The 19856-nt window shown below is 45.2% G+C and overlaps 1 protein-coding gene and 1 long non-coding RNA gene across 6 annotated transcripts in view; one reads left to right on the top strand and one right to left on the bottom strand.

Moving 5' to 3' along the window:
- LOC130203957 (pleckstrin homology domain-containing family A member 1-like) overlaps positions 1-3850 on the top strand; it is a 13081-nt gene extending 9231 nt beyond the window's left edge. For all 3 annotated transcript variants that reach the window (XM_056430424.1, XM_056430425.1, XM_056430426.1), the window contains exons 10-12: positions 2195-2258; positions 3094-3183; positions 3552-3850. In XM_056430424.1, the coding sequence (XP_056286399.1) occupies positions 2195-2258; positions 3094-3183; positions 3552-3695 (298 nt within the window). In that variant the 3' untranslated portion in view covers positions 3696-3850. The remainder of the gene's footprint in view (positions 1-2194; positions 2259-3093; positions 3184-3551) is intronic.
- A 4431-nt stretch (positions 3851-8281) lies between these two features.
- Positions 8282-11454, bottom strand: LOC130203637 (uncharacterized). Of its 3 annotated transcripts, none has more exons than XR_008833517.1 (5): positions 11303-11454; positions 10388-10446; positions 9985-10316; positions 9663-9847; positions 8282-8876 (listed from the first exon to the last, which is right to left on the bottom strand). It is a non-coding gene; the product is annotated as an uncharacterized LOC130203637 (long non-coding RNA). The 3 variants fall into 3 exon arrangements; XR_008833518.1 differs by lacking the exon at positions 11303-11454 and having other exon boundaries at positions 9985-10080; positions 10219-10316; positions 10388-10749; XR_008833516.1 differs by lacking the exon at positions 11303-11454 and having other exon boundaries at positions 10388-10762.
- Between the last annotated feature and the right edge of the window lie 8402 nt (positions 11455-19856).

The raw sequence follows: 19856 nt of genomic DNA, 5'->3' as shown, positions 1-19856 counted from the left end.
TATGACAAAAGACGAATATATACATTTATACATTCTTCTATACAATGGTGCTGCAACTCAGCAGTTATTTAGCAGTTTTCTTCCATATGGAACATTAATACATCTTCATCCTAAACAGAATGTTTAACCCTCCTGTTACCTTTCGGGTCAATTTGACCCCATTCAATGTTTAATGTCGGTGTTCTTTGGGGTCAATTTGACCCCAGGCTGTTTTTCACTGTGTCAAACATATCAGAAATATCAACTTTTTATTTATTTAAAGGGCTATTTAGGTAGTCAACAAACAAACATAAAGTACCTCACACTTAAACTTGGGAAGCAATATTAATTCTAATAATTTTCTGGAGGTTTTAATTGCTGGGGTCAAATTGACCCGAGGGTAAAATATGTTAGTAAATGTAAAGGTAACAGGAGGGTTAAACAGAACATGTTTCTCTTGTTTGTCAACCATTAACTCCACCATGATACAATCTAAAGGCCTCTAGTCTTCCTCTAGCAGCTGCTGAGGCAAACTGACTGTGTGGGTTTCCTTCATGAACTGGGCCGTGATGAAAGGGACGGCGGGACACCGCTGCAAAGCTGAAACCTCACCGCCCGGACAGGTGGACAGATTGACAAGTGACTTTTTTGCTCGGTCGATGCGCGCACGGAGCTCTGTGGCGCGAGTCGGAGATCGATAAGTGTTAACGCAACGCGAAGAGACAGAAATGACATGCTGCTGTGGAGATACGATCAACAACAGACGTTTAGTTTAATAAATGAACAAAGACGTGCTCTAGAGAACATGTCAGGGGGCGGGCCAATCTCTTTAATGTCATTGATCTACCGACACTACGCGCGATCGACTGGCAGGTCGCGATCGACGTGTTGAGACCCTGATCTACAGGAAGTAGAAGTCGTAACAAGGTTTCCGGAGGTGAACCTGCGGAAGGATCATTACCGATGAACAGACCGTCTGCATGAGAGCGGACAGAGTTCAGGTTGAAGTGGTGGATTGGAAGCTCATTTTGCAAGTGACTTTTTTTTCGTCCCGACGACCAACAACAGACGGATTGGAAGCTCATTCTGCGCATGCGTTAAATGCGTTTTTAAAAAAAACTAGTTAAACCTGTAATTGAATTAACTGAGTTAACGCGTTATTTTTCATAGCACTAATAATAATTATATAGTTTTATATAATAATAATATAATGTTATATAATAATAATATAATGTTATATAATAATAATATGAGATGTTATATAATAATAATATTTATTGTGATATAATGTAATATAATAATATAATGTTATATAATAATAATATGTAATGTGATATAATGTGATATAAAAATAATATAATGTGATATAATGTTATATAATAATATGTAATGTGATATAATGTAATATAATAATAATATGTAATGAGATATAATGTGATATAATAATAATATAATGTGATATAATGTTATATAATAATAATATAATGTGATATAATGTTATATAATAATAATATGTTATGTGATGTTATATAATATGTAATGTAATGTTATATAATAATTATATAATGTGATATAATAATATGTAATGTGATATAATAATAATATGTAATGAGATATAATGTGATATAATAATAATAATATAATGTTATATAATAATAATATAATGTTATATAATAATATAATGTGATATAATGTTATATAATAATAATATGTGATATAATGTGATATAATAATAATATGTGATATAATGTTATATAATATGTCATGTCATGTTATATAATATGTGATATAATAATAATATGTGATATAATAATAATATAATGTTATATAATATAATGTGATGTGATGTTATATAATAATAATATAATGTTATGTAATAATAATATGTGATATAATGTAATATAATAATAATATGTGGTATAATGTTATATAATAATAATATTATGTGGTATAATGTAATATAATATGTGGTATAATGTTATATAATAATAATAATATGTGGTATAATGTAATATAATAATAATATGTGGTATAATGTTATATAATAATAATAATATGTGGTATAATGTAATATAATATGTGATATAATGTAATATAATAATAATATGTGGTATAATGTTATATAATAATAATAATATGTGGTATAATGTAATATAACATGTGATATAATGTAATATAATAATGATATGTGATATAATGAGCTGTCCCTCCCCAGTGAGCTGATGATGAGGGACAACCTGTTTGAGGTGGTCACCGGCTCCAGAACCTTCTACATGCAGGTAACAGGAAGTGGGCGGAGCCTGCAGGACTTACTGCTCAGTGTGTTTGTATTTGTGCTGAAGACTCTGTCTGTCTGTCTCTCTCTCTCTCTCTCTCTGTGTCTGTCTGTCCTTCTGTCTCTCTGTCTGTCTGTCCTTCTGTCTGTCTCTCTGTCTCTCTCTCTGCCTGTCTGTGTCTGTCTGTCTCTCTCTCTGTCTGTCCTTCTGTCTGTCTGTCTCTCTCTGTCTGTCTGTCTGTTTGTCTGTCTCTCTGTCTGTCTGTCTGTCCGTCTGTCTGTCTCTCTCTCTGTCTGTGTGTCTGTCCGTCTGTCTCTCTGTCTCTCTGTCTGTCTGTCTCTGTCTGTCTCTCTATCTGTCTGTCTCTCTGTCTGTCTGTCCGTCTGTCTCTCTCTCTGTCCGTCTCTCTCTCTGTCTGTCTGTCTGTGTCTGTCTGTCTGTCTCTCTCTCTCTGTCTGTCCTTCTGTCTGTCTGTGTCTGTCCGTCTGTCTGTCTGTCTGTCTCTCTCTCTGTCTGTCTGTCTCTCTATCTGTCTGTCTGTCTGTCTGTCTCTCTGTCTGTCCTTCTGTCTGTCTGTGTCTGTCCGTCTGTCTCTCTCTCTGTCTGTGTCTGTCCGTCTGTCTCTCTGTCTCTCTCTCTCTCTGTCTGTGTCTGTCCGTCTGTCTGTCTGTCCGTCTGTCTCTGTCTGTCTCTCTCTGTCTGTTTGTCTGTCTCTCTCTGTCTGTCTGTCTGTCTCTGTCTGTCTCTCTCTGTCTGTGTCTGTCCCTCTCTCTGTCCTTCTGTCTGTCTCTCTGTCTGTCCTTCTGTCTGTCTCCCTGTCTGCCTGTCTGTCTCTCAGGCTGACAGTCCAGAGGACATGCACAGCTGGATCAAGTCCATCTCCGGGGCCGTCGTCGCTCAGCGAGGACCCGGTCGCTCCGCTACCGCCGTATGTATCTTGTTTATTATCTTATTTATTAACTTATTTATTATCTTGTTTATTAACTTATTTATTATCTTGTTTATTTTATTTATTATCTTATTTAATATCTTGTTCATACTTAATAATATGAATAGATGAATGATACTGTCCTGTTTCTTGAGTTGAGGTCAGTTGTTGAGCTGCGTGTTGAAGTGGCTCCACCGTGTGGCAGCAGGAGGTACTGCAGAATAACGTTTTAATTTTCACAACCTGTTGATGATCTCTCTCTCTTTCTCTCTGTCTCTCTCTCCCTTTCTCTCACTCTCTCTCTCTCACACACACTCTCTCTTTCTCGCTCCCTCTCTCTCTCTGTCTCTCTCTCTCTCTCTCTCCAGGAACACAGTGACCACTCCTCTCCCTCCCCAACGTCCTCCTCCACCTTCTATTACTCCGAGCAGGAACTACACCACCCCGGGCCCGCCGCCATGGAGGCTGACGATGCCCCTCCCCCCGGTGTGGCTCCTCCCCCGGCGCGCTGAACGGTGCCGCTGAGAAACCTGACGTGCAGATTACCCTGATTTGATGATGATGATGATGATGAAGAGGACACACACACACTTAAGAGATTTTAACGTTGTGAATTCTGTACGAATAATTCTGCAACTCTCTTTTGATTAAAATTTACAAGAAAAGAGTTTCGCTTGTGTGTCAAAAAGGGAAAATGTTCATGATCTGAGATGCACCCCCCTCACGGGGTCCGAAGAGTCCAGGTCTGGGTCACCCTCACGGGGTCCTAAGAGTCCAGGTCTGGGTCACCCTCACTGGGTCCTAAGACTCCAGGTCTGGGTCACCCTCACGGGGTTCTAAGTGTCCAGGTCTGGGTCGCCCTCACGGGGTCCGAAGAGTCCAGGTCTGGGTCGCCCTCACGGGGTCCTAAGAGTCCGGGTCTGGGTCACCCTCACGGGGTCCTAAGTGTCCAGGTCTGGGTCGCCCTCACGGGGTCCGAAGAGTCCAGGTCTGGGTCGCCCTCACGGGGTCCTAAGAGTCCAGGTCTGGGTCACCCTCACGGGGTTCTAAGAGTCCAGGTCTGGGTCGCCCTCACTGGGTCCTAAGAGTCCAGGTCTGGGTCACCCTCACTGGGTCCTAAGAGTCCATGTCTGGGTCACCCTCACGGGGTTCTAAGAGTCCAGGTCTGGGTCACCCTCACGGGGTCCTAAGAGTCCATGTCTGGGTTACCCTCACTGGGTCCTAAGAGTCCAGGTCTGGGTCACCCTCACTGGGTCCTAAGAGTCCATGTCTGGGTCACCCTCACGGGGTTCTAAGAGTCCAGGTCTGGGTCACCCTCACGGGGTCCGAAGAGTCCAGGTCTGGGTCACCCTCACGGGGTCCGAAGAGTCCATGTCTGGGTCACCCTCACGGGGTCCTAAGAGTCCATGTCTGGGTCACCCTCACTGGGTCCTAAGAGTCCATGTCTGGGTCACCCTCACGGGGTCCTAAGAGTCCAGGTCTGGGTCACCCTCACGGGGTCCTAAGAGTCCAGGTCTGGGTCACCCTCACGGGGTCCTAAGAGTCCAGGTCTGGGTCACCCTCACTGGGTCCTAAGAGTCCAGGTCTGGGTCACCCTCACGGGGTCCTAAGAGTCCAGGTCTGGGTCACCCTCACGGGGTCCTAAGAGTCCAGGTCTGTGTCACCCTCACGGGGTCCTAAGAGTCCAGGTCTGGGTCACCCTCACTGGGTCCTAAGAGTCCATGTCTGGGTCACCCTCACGGGGTCCTAAGAGTCCATGTCTGGGTCACCCTCACTGGGTCCTGAGAGTCCATGTCTGGGTCACCCTCACGGGGTCCTAAGAGTCCAGGTCTGGGTCACCCTCACGGGGTCCTAAGAGTCCATGTCTGGGTCACCCTCACTGGGTCCTAAGAGTCCAGGTCTGGGTCACCCTCACGGGGTCCTAAGAGTCCAGGTCTGGGTCACCCTCACGGGGTCCTAAGAGTCCAGGTCTGGGTCACCCTCACGGGGTCCTAAGAGTCCAGGTCTGGGTCACCCTCACGGGGTCCTAAGAGTCCAGGTCTGGGTCGCCCTCACAGTTACTGACTGCTGACCCCTGGTGGTGAGAACACGTCAGTGCACCAGGGTGTTGCTCCGTGGTTGGTGCTCAACACGGTCCAATCACAACTATCAACACACTGTAACTTTAGCATGAGAGATTCAGAGCAGCTTTAAGGAACATGGGGGGCGGGGCTTCAGAGGTTTACAGAATAAAAGAGTTTCACCCTCACATGAAAGAGGTTCAGAGCAGAATAGTCACGTGAAATAAGAAACGACGTGATTGGCCAGGGCGCACAAGATTCACGTTTCATCCTCCAATGAGAAGCCGTCCTTGCCGCAACTACCGTGAAATGTTTGCTCGCTGCCTGCACACACACGTTGGGCTGGGGCCCCGTAAAGGGGGCGGGGCTTCTCTCAGTGAGGATGAGTGGCGATATATTATATTTGTTCACATTAACTTAAGTGGTTGCTGACAGGCTGACGGTCTCCCACACACATTTAGCGCGTCAACACGGTATATTTACTATTTAAATGATTTGGCATATGTTTTTTGACAGGATAAATTATATATTTTTCTTCTTCTTTTTTTGTTTTCATCTCAAAATTTTAAGAGGGGCGGCGCCCTAGCGCCCCCTATGGACGCACCGCCACTGGATCAGGCTGCTCTATATATATATACATATATGGATCAGGCTGCTGTCGGTGGCCACACAGCGCTGACCGCCCGGCGCTCTGGAGCTCACTGAGCAGCAGAACCTCAGATCTACGGCGCCGATCTTTATGAGGCTGAATCGGAACAAACCTCCACAGATTTGATTTTTAAACTTCTAACTTCTCGCCTGAAAACATCCTAACATGACATCCCTGACATCAACTAACATCTGGGTGTTTTGACCGTGCTTTGAGAGAAGAGAACTTTGAATGTGAACATGTCCTCGGGCTGAGACTGATGACGAGACATGAGACACAAGGAGAGGAAAGTACACACAAGTACAGAGAAGTACACAAGGAGAGGAAAGTACACACAAGTACACAAGGAGAGGAAAGTACACACAAGTACACGTATTGAGAAACGCTGAAAGTGTGCATGAAGGACTCAAATGGTTCGAACACTTGGCGGTCTGACAGACGACCACCATGAGAACCAGCTGCGAGTCTCTTAACACGGTCTCACTCTGACCCAAGCCGTTGGTTCCTACTGATCCATTCAGTAATAATCAGGAGGAATGTAGTACCATGTTGCCCCACTAGAGAGCTTGTAGTACCATGTTACCCCACTAGAGAGCTTGTAGTACCATATTACCCCACAAGAGAGCTTGTAGTACCATGTTACCCCACTAGAGAGTTTGTAGTACCATAGTGCCCCACTAGAGAGCTTGTAGTACCATATTACTCCACTAGAGAGCTTGTAGTACCATATTACCCCACAAGAGAGCTTGTACACTGCAAAAACTCGGCCTCAAAAAACAAGAAAAAAAAGTAATAAAATGAGGGAATATTACTTGAAATAAGCCAAATTATCTGCCAACAGAACAGGAAAATTTGACTTGCCAAGATTTCTTAAAACAAGTAAAAGTATCTAGCCTTGAAGAACCCACAAATATCTTAAAACTAGTGTAGCCAGATGAAAAACAAGTAAATTTGTCTTGATACAATGAAACAATTTAAGAATTATTTTCTTAATATGTAGGAAAATGTGCTTAAATTCAGCAAATACAAGTACCATCATCTTGCAATAAGGATATATGTTAGGCAATATATCTTAAAATAAGTAATGTTACACTAAAAACAAGTACATTCGTCTTGATACAATGAAAAATGTAAGAATTATTTTCTCAATATCAGAATCAGAATCAGAAACAGGTTTATTGCCAAAGAATGAATGTTTTCACAAACAAACGAGGAATTTTTTTTGGTGGAAGGTGCAACATTTGGACATGACAAACAACAATCAACGCAAGGAGGGAGGAGGAGTGGGAGGAAGAGGGAGGAGGAAGAGGAAGGAGCGGGAAGAAGGAGGAGAGAGGAAGGTGGAAGAAGAGGTGGTAGTCCTGGGGGTGACAGTCAGTCAGTCCCGGGGTCCATTGATGAGCCCGACCGCCGTCGGGAAAAAGCTATTGGTGTGGCGGGAGGTCGTGGTCATGATGGACCGCAGCCTCCTCCCGAGGGAGGGACTCGAACAGGAGTGTCCAGGGTGGGAGGGGTCGGCGACAATCTTTCTGGCCCGCTTCAGTGACCTGGAAGTGAACAGGACCTGGAGGAAGGCAGATTGCAGCCGATAACCCTCTCGGCCGAGCGGATGATGCTCTGCAGCCTGCGCTTGTCTTTGGCTGTGGCTGCAGGGTGCCAGACGGTGATGGAGGAGCAGATGATGGACTCAACGATGGCCGTGTAGAACTGTACCATCATCTTCCTGGCAGGTTGAATTTCCTCAGCTGCCTCAGGAAGAACATCCTCTGCTGGGCCTTCTTGGAGATGGAGCCGATGTTCAGCTCCCACTTGAGGTCCTGGGAGATGATGGAGCCCAGGAAGCGGTAGGACTCCACAGCGTCGACGGGGGAGTCACACAGGATGAGAGGGGCGGGTGGGGCTGCATTCCTCCTGAAATCCACAACCATCTCCACTGTCTTCAGAGCGTTGAGCTCCAGGTTGTTCTGGCTGCACCAGGTCACCAGGTGGTCAGTCTCCCACCTGTAGGCGGTCTCGTCCCCGCCAGAGATGAGTCCAATGAGGGTGGTGTCATGTAGGCAAATGTGCTTAAATGTGCTTAAAATCTGGAAATGAAAATACCATCATCTTGCAATAAGGCTATATGTTAGGCAATACATCTTAAAATAAGTAATTTTACACTAAAAACAAGTACATTTGTCTTGATACAATGACAAATTTAAGAACTGTTTTCTCAATATGTAGGAAAGTTTCCTTAAATTTAGCATCCAATGCTCATGCAATATTCTTGGAATATCATGAAATTTACAGAGAAAAATACCATAATATGCTTAAAATCAGTAATTTGACAATGTATATCATACTAGAAATGTGTAGTTCTTCTGTAAACCCAATGAAAAACACAGTACAATTGTATAATATATTATGGTACTTTATTGAAAAGTTCCAATTAACGGTGAGCATACAAGACATGACAGTAAGTTTTGTAAAAACAACAGTTATACTGTAAACTTTATTACAGTTACGGTATTTTATTACAAAGTTCAAAGGAAGTTGCTGGCAACTAAAGTCACCAGAATTCCTTTGCAAAAACATGGTACAGTGTATAACAATAGGTTGGCATAGATTTTACAGTCAACATTTGATTATTGTAAATTACAAATGGAAATATCTTAATAACACCTATTGGAAAACAAGATACAAACCATCGTTGATGAAAACCTTAAGAAACTAACATTCTGTGAAAAACAGGTTGAACTGATCCACTCACATGTGTCGTATACTCACAAAGCATTGTTGAGATCTTGAAGAAACAGGATGTGGACATGAAGGATATTCCATGAATAAGCAAAAGATTAGCCACTTGCCCAGAGTTGATTAAGAGCAATGAGTCTCTGTGTCCAGACTTGACTGAAGAGGGCACCCAGCATGGTAGAGTCTCACACAGACACAAAGTTCAGGAAGTTCTTCTTGAAAACTCGTATGTTGACATCAGGTGATCCTCTCTGCAGCCAAAAAAACAAAGCAAAGGCAAAGTTAGATTGATGCAGTGCTTGAGCATGATGCTGAAACAGATACATTCACTGCCTTCTGGTAAACTGAGCTCCGATGATAAAGTCACCTTTATAGTTAAACAATATTAATAAGTCAGGTTCAATGTTGAATAAGGACATATTTTAGCATAAAGGCATCATTACAATGCATTACATGTCTGTAATCGTGCAGCCTACAGATTAGTCCACTCAGGCAATCAAGACCATCATCACGTTTCACGTGGTTCGGGTTTCCAACCAGGGTAACAGCCCATCCAATTAATTCCATCATTTAAAAACATGTTTGTATTTTTTTAAGATACACTAACATAAAACCTTTTGATGTACCCCTATAAGCAATAACACAATTTTTATTGCAAAAAAAGGAGAAACTAGATTACAGTCGAGCCTGTTGTGGATTTGTATAACTGAAATACTCAGTGTACAATAGCTGATATATCTTCCTCCGCCTTACATTTAAATAGTTTTAATGCGACCCAGTCCAATTGCAAACAATGCCCTCCTGCATTTATCATTACATTTATAGTACATGTCACCTGTGTGCAAAGACAGAGTTGCAAACCTATTCTATGACGATATGCCATAGAATTAATTAAACGTTTCTGCTATACGTGGAACTAAATTTAAGGGGGATATCAGTTCAAACCACAAGAAAATTAATTGAGGATGATCAATTGAGGGAGGTTTGAGTTGTGCTTGCACCTATCATTTGCTATACTGAACTACATCACCGCTTACCTCGATTTAGCCTCGACAAGACTGGTGTCTGAGTCATTAGGTCCAGACTGAAGACAGGTGGGGACCGAATCTCCTGCAGACATGCCATGATGTTCAGGAAACTGGAACTTAAGGCAGGCGTAGTCATCATTACTGCTTGAAGACTCACAGGTCAATCGGTTGTCTGTAGGCTGACATGATTCTCTCTACAGCCAGAAAAAATACAATTGAAAAGATTAACAATAATATAACTTTAAATAGCATTTACAACATGACAAAATGGTTACAACAATAACAATTTATTCTGTTGTTAAATTAACAGACTGAACTTAAAACCACTTACCACCGTTTATCCTTGACAACTTGTATCCGATCATGGGTCACACTAGTGGAACAGCAAAGAAGGTGTTGAGGTTCATGCTGGTAGTCGTAGTCACACCTAAAAAGAAAGAGTCAGGAGATAAAGGACAAGGGGAAGACGTACAGCCTCTTCAGTAAAACCAAAATCATCTCAAGCATCAACTTTTGCTCTTTTCAATGCCAAGGTTGTAAATCAAAATGAAAAGGCTAGAGTCACATTCAAGTGCCCCATGTTGTCGTCATCATAGCGGCCAAGGTTTGATTTCCGGTGGGCCCTTTGCTGCAGATCCTCCCCTGTGGTGCGTGTGTGCGTCTCTAACACAAATAAAGAAAAAACATCTTAAAAAATGTCATGCTTCTTGCATTTAAATGGATTATAATCTCACCGTGTTGCTGGGTGTCATTAAGGTCACGAAGCTGTTCCATCCAAATTGGATGACAATGTCTGAAAGGTGGCAGGAGAAAATAATTAGCATTTTACAATAAACTAAATGTTCTTAATTATCTGTACATAAATGTAAACATCGACTCAAAGGACACTCCCTTTGGTGACGTCCTCATCTGATAATGTGGACGGTAAATGAAGATTTGATCATGAAACCATCCCCTCACTGGACAGCTCACGGTGCTTCTGATGAGCTGTGAGCTGTCATGTCCGCCACAGCGCAGTTATAAGCGTCATGTTAACAACAGTCACGTGAACAGAGTCCCGACCACGTCAACAGCATCACGTTAAGAGCGTCACGTGAACAGTCCCCACCTCACGTGAACAGACCTGTACAATAACGTGTCTGGTCACGTGACTGTCCGGACTGACCGCTCCGGTATATGTGAGCTCGTCTACACACGTCTGCGTGCAACCAGTTTCAAAGCACTTCAATAAAATGGTCGTTATTAGATGAAGTGTGTAGCACGTGACCCCTCAGGTGTCTTAACCCACCTGCCACAGTAATGAACCTATAATACGAAAGTTAGCTACACATTGCCTGAGCTAACATGTGGTAAAGTAAGCTAATGTTGGCTCGTTCAACACAGAAACCGACAACCTACGTTACATCGACGATGTTAAAGAAACGTGAAGACACTTAACCATCAGATAGCTAAGTTAACTTACTCTTGACGTCCAAGGCGACACAGAAATGCAGAACACCATGCCTCGAATTCAAAAGTAGCTACCCGCTAGCTCACACGAGGCTAGCTCAACTCCTCATGGGAGAGCCGAGTAGAAACCTCAGTGTCACTAACGTTGCCCGTTCAATACAACGTTACTCTCTGAAATTAAATTCAGTTGGCATTCTTACCTCAAGAAGAGCTGTCATGTCAGGAGGCTGTCGTTCCCTCTGTGGTGTTTCCTGAGTCACTGAAGCAGGAGAGCAGCGCGCTGCCCAAAGTGCGGAGAAGAGGCGCGAAACCGGGTTCACCAGTTCAATCTGTGATCGTTGCTTTTTTTCTTTTGTTGACTGCTGTGATCAGTCTGATCACTGCACCTGCCCCCTCTCTCTCTCTCTCTCTCTCTCTCTCTCTCTCTCTCTCTGGAGGGAGCTGCTCACGATCGAGAGCGTGGTGAGGGCAAATGTTTGGTAATCTTTCTCAAACTTTTCACATTTCGTTCTTCATATTTCACTGTGTGATTGAGTTGTTGTGTTTCTAGTGTCTGATTGTTGGTTTATTTGGGGGTTTATTGGTGTTTTGTGGAGATAACCGTGTTTCTGGTGTGGGATGGCGTCCTCTGAGACGCCTCCGGGTCTTGGCGTCCGGATCGAGTCCGACGCAAGTACCCCGGTAGAGGAGGTTCTCCTGGCGGTGGGAGATGTTGTCGGACACGAACATCTCCGACGCCCAGGTTGAACCGAGGGCTGCTGGTGTTTTTACGGAGGAGCGGTGTGTCCGCGCTGATGCAGCGGCGCCACGCTGAGCGGCGTGTACCTGCAGGTGTCCCCGCTGACGGTGCCCACCACCGGGTCACCGTGTCCGGGTCCCGCTGCTCATACTCCCACTCCGTGTTGGAGAGCGAGCTGCAGAGCCGGGAAGCTCGAGCGGCTTCACAACGATCGGTCTGGGGTGCAGACACGCTAAACTGAAACACGAAAGTCCTTCCGGAGACAGGTGTGAATGATTCTGATCTGGCCGTCTCAGACGCTGGAGATCTCCTTCAGAGTGAAGCACAAGGCTCAGCACTCAGCACTACATGCTGTATGCTAGCACGGGTAGCATGAAGTGCTTTAGGTGTGGGGACTGGGGCACAAGCGACAGCTGTCCTCGCGAGCCGGCCGGAGGGAACCCCAAGCCGGGACGACCGGGGAGAAGCGGGCCGCTGGGCCAGCGAAGCGGGCGGCCCCGTGGGTGGGTCATGAGGCTCCGCCCACTGGGGCGGAGGAGGGGCGGAGCGACAGTCACACCGGGAACAGAGTGCTGATTCAGCTGAAGGAAATATTAACGAGGAGATTTCAGCTGTTCAGAATACAACAGGAGAGGGAACACAGGTGGAGGATTTACTGACAGGAGCAGAGGAAGTGAGGAAGGAAAGTGGAGAAATGGAAGGAAAAAAGGTGGAGGAAGTACTGACAGGAGCAAAGGAAGGGAGGAAAGGAAGGGGACAAACGAAAGGAAAAAAGGTGAAGGTAGCACTGAGAGGAGAAGAGGAAGAGAGGAAGCAAAGTGTAGCAGGCAGCAGCAACGGGCCGACAGCTGAACCCGACCAGAGCCAGGCTGCTGGCCCGGAGGAGAGAGGAGAGGCCTGTGTGGTGGAGGAGGAGATGGAGGAGAGTGGGGAGGCCTGTGATGCGGAGGAGGAGATGGAGGATGAGACAGACTCTGACTCTGACTCTGACTCTGACTCTGCCTCTGCCACCGGGTCCCAGGCTTACGATGGAGACCTCTACAAGCTGGAGGACATAAATAGCTTTCTGGATGAGAACTTTGGGCAATCGGTAGATGTTCTAGAGCATTTTCCAGATGCACACAAATTTATGAAAAGTGTCTTATCAATACAGAAGAAGGTTGGTGTGGAGACTTTAGATGAGAAGAAGCGCTACCGTCTTAAAAAATACATGACTGCTATCAGGAAGCAGTTGAAGCCGAAGAAAGGCTCCAAAAGAGGAGAACTAAGTGAAGCGGTCATGAATGTGCTGTACTTGAGTTTTCTGTTACTGTTGACTGTCTACATCACGTTTCCTTTTCATTTTTCAATGCACAAGGTGAGGGTTGGTTCTTTGAACATTAATGGTGGAAGGGGCCAAGAAAAGAGCGGTCACTGAAGAAATGATAAAGCAGAAAAGACTTGACATTGTTTTCCTGCAGGAAACACATAGTGACCAACACAATGAGACAGACTGGGGCTTGTGGTGGAGGGGCCAGTATGTCCTGTCTCATGGGACCAACCTGTCTGCAGGTGTAGCCGTTCTGTTCACACCTGGGCTGGATGTCAACATCATCTCCTCCACAGAGATGGTGAAAGGAAGAGCGCTGGTGGTCAGAGCCACCATACAGAGCATTCCTTTTGTATTTATTAACATTTATGCTCCAAACCAGGGCTCGCACAGGACGGACGGACGTCTTCCACCAGCTGAGAGATGTCCTGCAGCAGTGTGACCAAAACGAGTGTGTAGTGATGGGGGGGGACTGGAACTGTACCATAGATCCTCTAGTGGACAGAACAGGAGAGGAACCTCACCTCCAGTCATCTAACACCTTGTCACAGGTGATTGCAGAGTCAGGTGTAGTGGACGCCTGAGGGTCAAACACCCCAAGGCCAGGCAGTACACGTGGGTGAAGGTGTTGGATGGAACCATCAGGGCAGCCAGGCTAGACCGGGTTTACATCTCGACTAGTTTTAGCAACCGTTACTGTCCAGTCACATTTACCCAGTAGGCTTCACCGACCATCACTTGGTCACTGTAGATGTGCACACCGCACCAACCACCAAGGGTAGCTCTTACTGGCATTTTAACATTCAGGTGCTTCAGGACAGCGTTTTCTGTCAAAAGTTTGAGGTTTTCTGGGAGATCTGGAGAGGAAGGAAGGGTGACTTTGAGTCCCTGAGTCAGTGGTGGGATGTAGGAAGGCGCATATACGCCTTCGCTCAACAATACACTGCCACTCTACAGGAAAGTCAAAAGGCTCATTGAGGAGCTAGGAAATGAGATCAGGATTTGGAGCACAGTCTCCTCACTCACACCAGGACAGACACACACCGCTTCAGCAGAAGAAAGAACAACTAGGTTCATTTTACGTGAACGAGCTAAGGGAGCCTTGGTCAGGTCGAGATTCACCAGTGTGAGGGACATGGATGCTCCTACTTCCTACTTCTTCAATCTGGAGAAGTCCGTCTCGGACCAAACAAATGGTTTCTCTCCGCCTCCTGATGGTGAGATGACGACTGACCCGGGTTGAGATGAGACAGCAGGCTGTAAGTTTCTACAGCGCCTCTCCAAGAAGGAGGACAGCCACAAAGAGAGCGTTGACGAGCTGCTTCAGGACCTTCCTCAGCTGGGCCCCGAGGAGAGAGCTGCCCTCGATGCCAGCATCTCCTGGAGGAGCTGACCGCTGCTGTGGGTCAGATGGCTGCTGGGAGAGCTCCTGGACTGGACGGCTGCCGGCAGACTTCTACAAGCACTTCTGGAAGTGTTTGGGAGCCGACCTGTGGAGGTGCTGCAGGAGTGTTCACAGACAGGCCTGTTGCCCACGACATGTCGACATGCAGTGCTGTCCCTGCTCCCAAAGAAAGGGACTTGTCCCTGTTGAAGAACTGAGACCGTGGCGCTGTTATGCACAGACTATAAACTTCTTTCCAAGGTGCTCGCCAACCGCCTGAAAACTTTCTACAGACTATAATCCAGAGGGACCAGTCTTACTGCGCATCGGACAGATCCATCATGGACAATATTTTTCTCATGAGAGACTTATTAAGTGTTTGTAAACTGTATGATATTGATGTGGGTGTAATATCCTTAGATCAAGAAAAGGCCTTTGATCGTGTTGATCATAGTTTTCTTTTTCCACTTTAAGGGCTTTTGGTTTTGGTGAAGGGTTTGTGTCACTTTTGGGTTTAATGTACAGGGAGGCTTCGTGCCTGGTGAAGGTGGGGGGTGCGCTGAGCTGTCCAGTTCAGGTCCAGAGAGGTATTAGACAGGGATGTCCTATCTCTGGTCAGCTCTATGCTATTGCCATTGAACCTCTTCTGAACAGACTGAGATCCCGTCTGTCAGGCCTCTTGTTACCGGGGCTACCTCATCGGCCCTCGCTCGTGGTGTCAGCATACGCTGACGATGTTAATGTGCTCGTCAAAGACCAGAGGGATGTCGATGTTCTGGGGAGCAGTTTAGTTTTGTTTGAGAGGGCATCTTCAGCTAAGGTAAACTGGGGGAAGAGCGGAGCTTTGCAGGTTGGGCAGTGGGTAGGCAAGGAAACACCAAAGCTACCAGGCAACCTCAGATGGGGAAGGCAGGGCTTGAAGGTTTTAGGTGTTTTTTTGGGAACAGAGGAGTTTCAAACACAAAACTGGGAGGGTGCTATGGAGAGAGTCTGTACTAGACTGTCGAAATGGAAATGGTTGCTACCGCAGCTCTCGTGACAGGGGGAGGGTCCTAATCATAAATAACTTGGTTGCCTCGACCCTTTGGCACCGATTTGTAGTTCTTCCTCCACCACAGGCCCTGATCGAAAGGATCCAAAAGGCAGTTGTGGATTTCTTCTGGTCCGGACTTCACTGGCTGAGAGCTGCGGTGCTGTACCTGCCGGTCCAGGAAGGAGGACAGGGCCTTGTGGACATTGCATCGCGCATCAGAGCTTTCAGATTGCAGACGGCTCAGAGGCTACTGTCCAGCTTTGGCCTGCCATGGACCGATGCTGCCTGTGTGCTGCTGAGAAAGGCTGGACGTTTAGGGTATGATAAACACCTGTTCCTACTTCAGCCCCAGTCAGTGGATTTAACTGGCCTGACCCCGTTCTACCAGTCTGTCTTACAGGCATGGCAGGTTTTTACAGTCCACAGGAGAGCTGTGATGACACCAGGATGTGGCTCTTTGAGGAGCCACTGTTTGGGAGCAGCTACATCTCATCCCAAGCCCTGACGCCGGTCAGCCTGAGATCTAGACTGAGAGGCCGGCTGTGTGTGAAGCTGGGTCATCTCATGAAGACCTCCATCACTCAGCTTATGGAGCTGAGCAGAATCCGGTCCAGCAGGCTGCTGCTCAGGCTGGTGGAGGAGGTCTGTGCTTCTACCAGAAGCCTTAGAGCATTTGTTGAGGACCCCACTATATTCAACCAATGGGATGATGAGTGTGAGTATGTCTTCCAGTATGTCTTCCCACCTCTGGTGGTCTGTCCCATGGTTGGACAGTGGAAGGAGGAGGAGGACATCTTGCTGTCCCTGAAGACACCTCAGTTGGGGAGTTTGAGTCTCTAGGGAGGAAAGCAGTGTACCAGATCTCTGTGAAGGTTTCTAACTGCTCTGGAGGTGTGAGGGTGTGAAGTGGACAGGTTTTTTTTGGCAGGATCCTCCTGGGGGCATATGTCCCTGTACAAACCCCTGTAGATAAAGGACAGGAGACCTCCAGTGGAGGATTGTACATGGGGCCATAGCTAGAACCTCTGGTGCACCTGGATCCGGCTCAGGAGACGGCTGTCTTTTCTGCTCTCAGACAGAAACTATCCACCACTTGTTTGTGGAGTGCTCCAGACTGGTCAGACTTTTCAGTCGCCTGCAGGCATGGTATCAGGGCTTAGGGAACTTTTCTTTTCGCCTTTTTATTTATGGTCCGAACTATTCCCAAAACAAAAAGGTGCACACACTAATCAATTTCCTCTCAGGACTGGCCAAACTGGCAATATGGAAATCCAGGAAAAACCGCGTCAGAGGTGCAGGGTCAGAAGACGCAAGTCTGATGCTGACGGGGCTCCTGACCGCTCGGCTCAGGGTGGAGTTTGGTTTTTACAGACTAACAAATAAAACAGAACTGTTTGTGACATTTTGGGCGCTAAATGACGTCCTGTGTTCAGTTAGAGGAGACGCTCTGTTTTTGAACTTATGAGTTGTTTCCTTACTAACGTTTTCTTGTTGTTTGTTTATTTGTATTTGCATTATTTAGTTTTGTAATTTTTTGATGAACAGTGTAACTGTAACCTGAAATGAATGGAAAATAAAGACACCTAGACAATCAATCTCTCTCTCTCTCTCTCTGTTCTCTTGTCTGTCTCTGGCTGTCTGTGCTGTTTGCTTCTCTAGTAACTAGATTATTTGAAGAATACAATACAATAAAATAAAATCGCAGGACATATTACATTAAAGAATTTAAATAATAAAGGACATTTAAAAAATAATAAAAATGAAAGTAAATACAGTGTATCTAAGTGTATATAAAGTGAAAGCGGTGCAATGTTCATTGATGTTGTTCAATTTGAGGAGGATCTGGCCTGAGGTGATTTATTGTAAAGTCTAATAGTTGCCAGGAAAGTTCTCCTGTATCAGGAATGTTCTCATGTCTCAGGAATGTCCTCCTGTATTAGGAAGGTTCTCCTGTATCATGAAGGTTCTCTATCAGGAATGTTCTTCTGTATCAGGAATGTTCTCCGGTCTGTCCTTGTGAAGCGGAGCTGAAGCAGTCTGTTGAAGAACATGCTCCGCTGTCCCTGCAGTAGGTGGTGGAGAGGATGGTCCATGTTCTCCAATATGGACAAACATTTCTTCATGTCCTCCTCTCCACCTGTTCCGGATAGTCCTCTTTGCCAATGATGGAGCCGGCCTTCCACATCAGTTTAGTAAGTCGGTTGGTTTTCTCCAGTTACAATGCTGCTCCCCCAGCAGACTACGGAGAAGTCCAGAGCACTGGTCTAACAGACTCGTAGAACATCATAATTGAGATTTTTCATATATTACAAACATTTGAGGACTTCCTTGAAAACCTTCAAAGGAGTGCATTTGTTTTCTTCTCGTTTTTTAAACCGCTACCAAGCAGGGATGCTAAGTGCTAGATATTGCCGGCCTACATGGTTGGGCCCCATTTGGGAGTGGCTACAACCTGGAAAAGAAAGCTAAGATCTGACATGTTTAGAAAAAAAGAAGCTAAAATCAGCCCAAACTCTTAACAGGGTCTCAGATTTACAAAGCCACACACCCTCTTCAAGTCCTGGATTTCAGACAGACAATTAACTTTTGTGGGTGTTTTGGGGGAAATTTCACCCCTTCACCTCATTGTAGGCCCTGTCTTGAGTGTTTGTGTTCAATTTTGGATATCCAGGACTAATATTTAGGAGATTATGACCATTTTTGCACATCAAAAAATATGCGAATATAAGAGAATAAGGCCCAATTTGACCATTTGGACCTTTTTTGGGGGCCCTTAAATTGCAGCTATCAGTCCCAAACTTTAGGGTATTCATATTCAGATGTCCCTCTAGAGGATCCGCATCTCTAAGTTGCTTGAAAGTACGAAAAATTAACTAAAAGACTGGTTTTAAGGATTTTCCTCTTGTGAAGGTTTTGGAGGCGATTTCACCCCATGACCTCAACGTATTATATTTAGGTAAATATTATATGTAAGGTTAATTTGAAAGACAATTAGGAGGTTACGGGTCAGTTGGCTGAGTAGTGTGTGTGTGTGTGTGTGTGTGTGTGTATGCATGTGTTTAAAAAGATGTTAGTGTCAGAATTTATTTTAATTTATTCATTATCATTTCTGATTACAAATATTTGACAGTGCTGTCGTTGATGTACATTTTATGAATAAATAAAAGTACACTTGTTCTCTGATCTTGAGAATTCACATTTATCTTTTATTGAAGAGGGAATCTATGACAGATCTGCTCACTGACGTCATCGAAGGTATAGGCGCCAAAGTACTGAATGGTAATATGTCAGAATTTGGACTGGTGAAAAACATATTTCCTTTTGATTCCAACGTACAAGTAAAATACCATCTTGGAGATAGAATAGAATTGCACAACAGTTCAAATGACTCAGTGTTTTCCCCAGATATGTCTATTATATACAATTGTGTTCTGTATTTGGTCTAGGAATACACTGTTCGCTGTGTTTTAATATTGACACCAAAACAATAAACTCCATTGAGTTTTTATCTGTTTTTAATTTGTAAATAGATGGAAAGGATGGGAAGCTTGAAATAAGAAAGTCTGACTAACAAAGCAGTTCTGTACTTGTCAGTGTTGACCAAACAGCCTTATGATTATGTCAATTCTTGTTTCAAGCGTTAACTTGCTCAAAACAAGTAATAACATGTCATTAACAAGTTTTAATACCTTATTAAGATAATTAAGGATTAAAACACTTAAAACAAGTGAAATGCTCCAACATGCAAACTGCCTTGTAAGAAGAAATATCTTGTCAGTCAAAAAACAAGCATAGATTGCCTTAATTTGAGATATTTCATCAGACACTGTTTCCAGTTACATTCAATATTGCATTGAGGACATCATCCCGAAGAAGACTGTCCGGTCTTTCCCTAATCAGAAGCCCTGGGTTGACGCCGCGGTCCGGACCCACCTTAGAGCCCGGTCTGCTGCCTTTAACTCCGGGGATCCTGATCAGTACAGGAAGTCCAGATACGACCTTTTGAGGGCCATCAAAGCTGCAAAGAGGACATACAGGAGCAAGGTGGAGTCTAGCTACCATGGCTCTGACCCCAGGCGCATGTGGAGTGGATTAAGAGCCATTACAGACTACAAAGGGAGGGGCTGCAGTGAGACACAGTCCTCTGTCCTTCTTCCAGACGAGCTGAATGCTTTTTTCGCTCGTTTTGAGAGGGACAGTGACCCCCCTGCAGCGGAGCTACCTGAGGGCCCAACCAGTGGTGTGCCTCCTATAACTGTAGCAGAGGTGAGGCGCTGCTTCAATAAGAT

This window comes from Pseudoliparis swirei, chromosome 13 (assembly GCF_029220125.1).
Source record: "Pseudoliparis swirei isolate HS2019 ecotype Mariana Trench chromosome 13, NWPU_hadal_v1, whole genome shotgun sequence".
Lineage (NCBI taxonomy): Eukaryota > Metazoa > Chordata > Actinopteri > Perciformes > Liparidae > Pseudoliparis > Pseudoliparis swirei.
The sequence above is the reverse complement of the archived record's forward strand: the minus strand, read 5'-3'. Positions and strand labels throughout refer to the sequence as shown.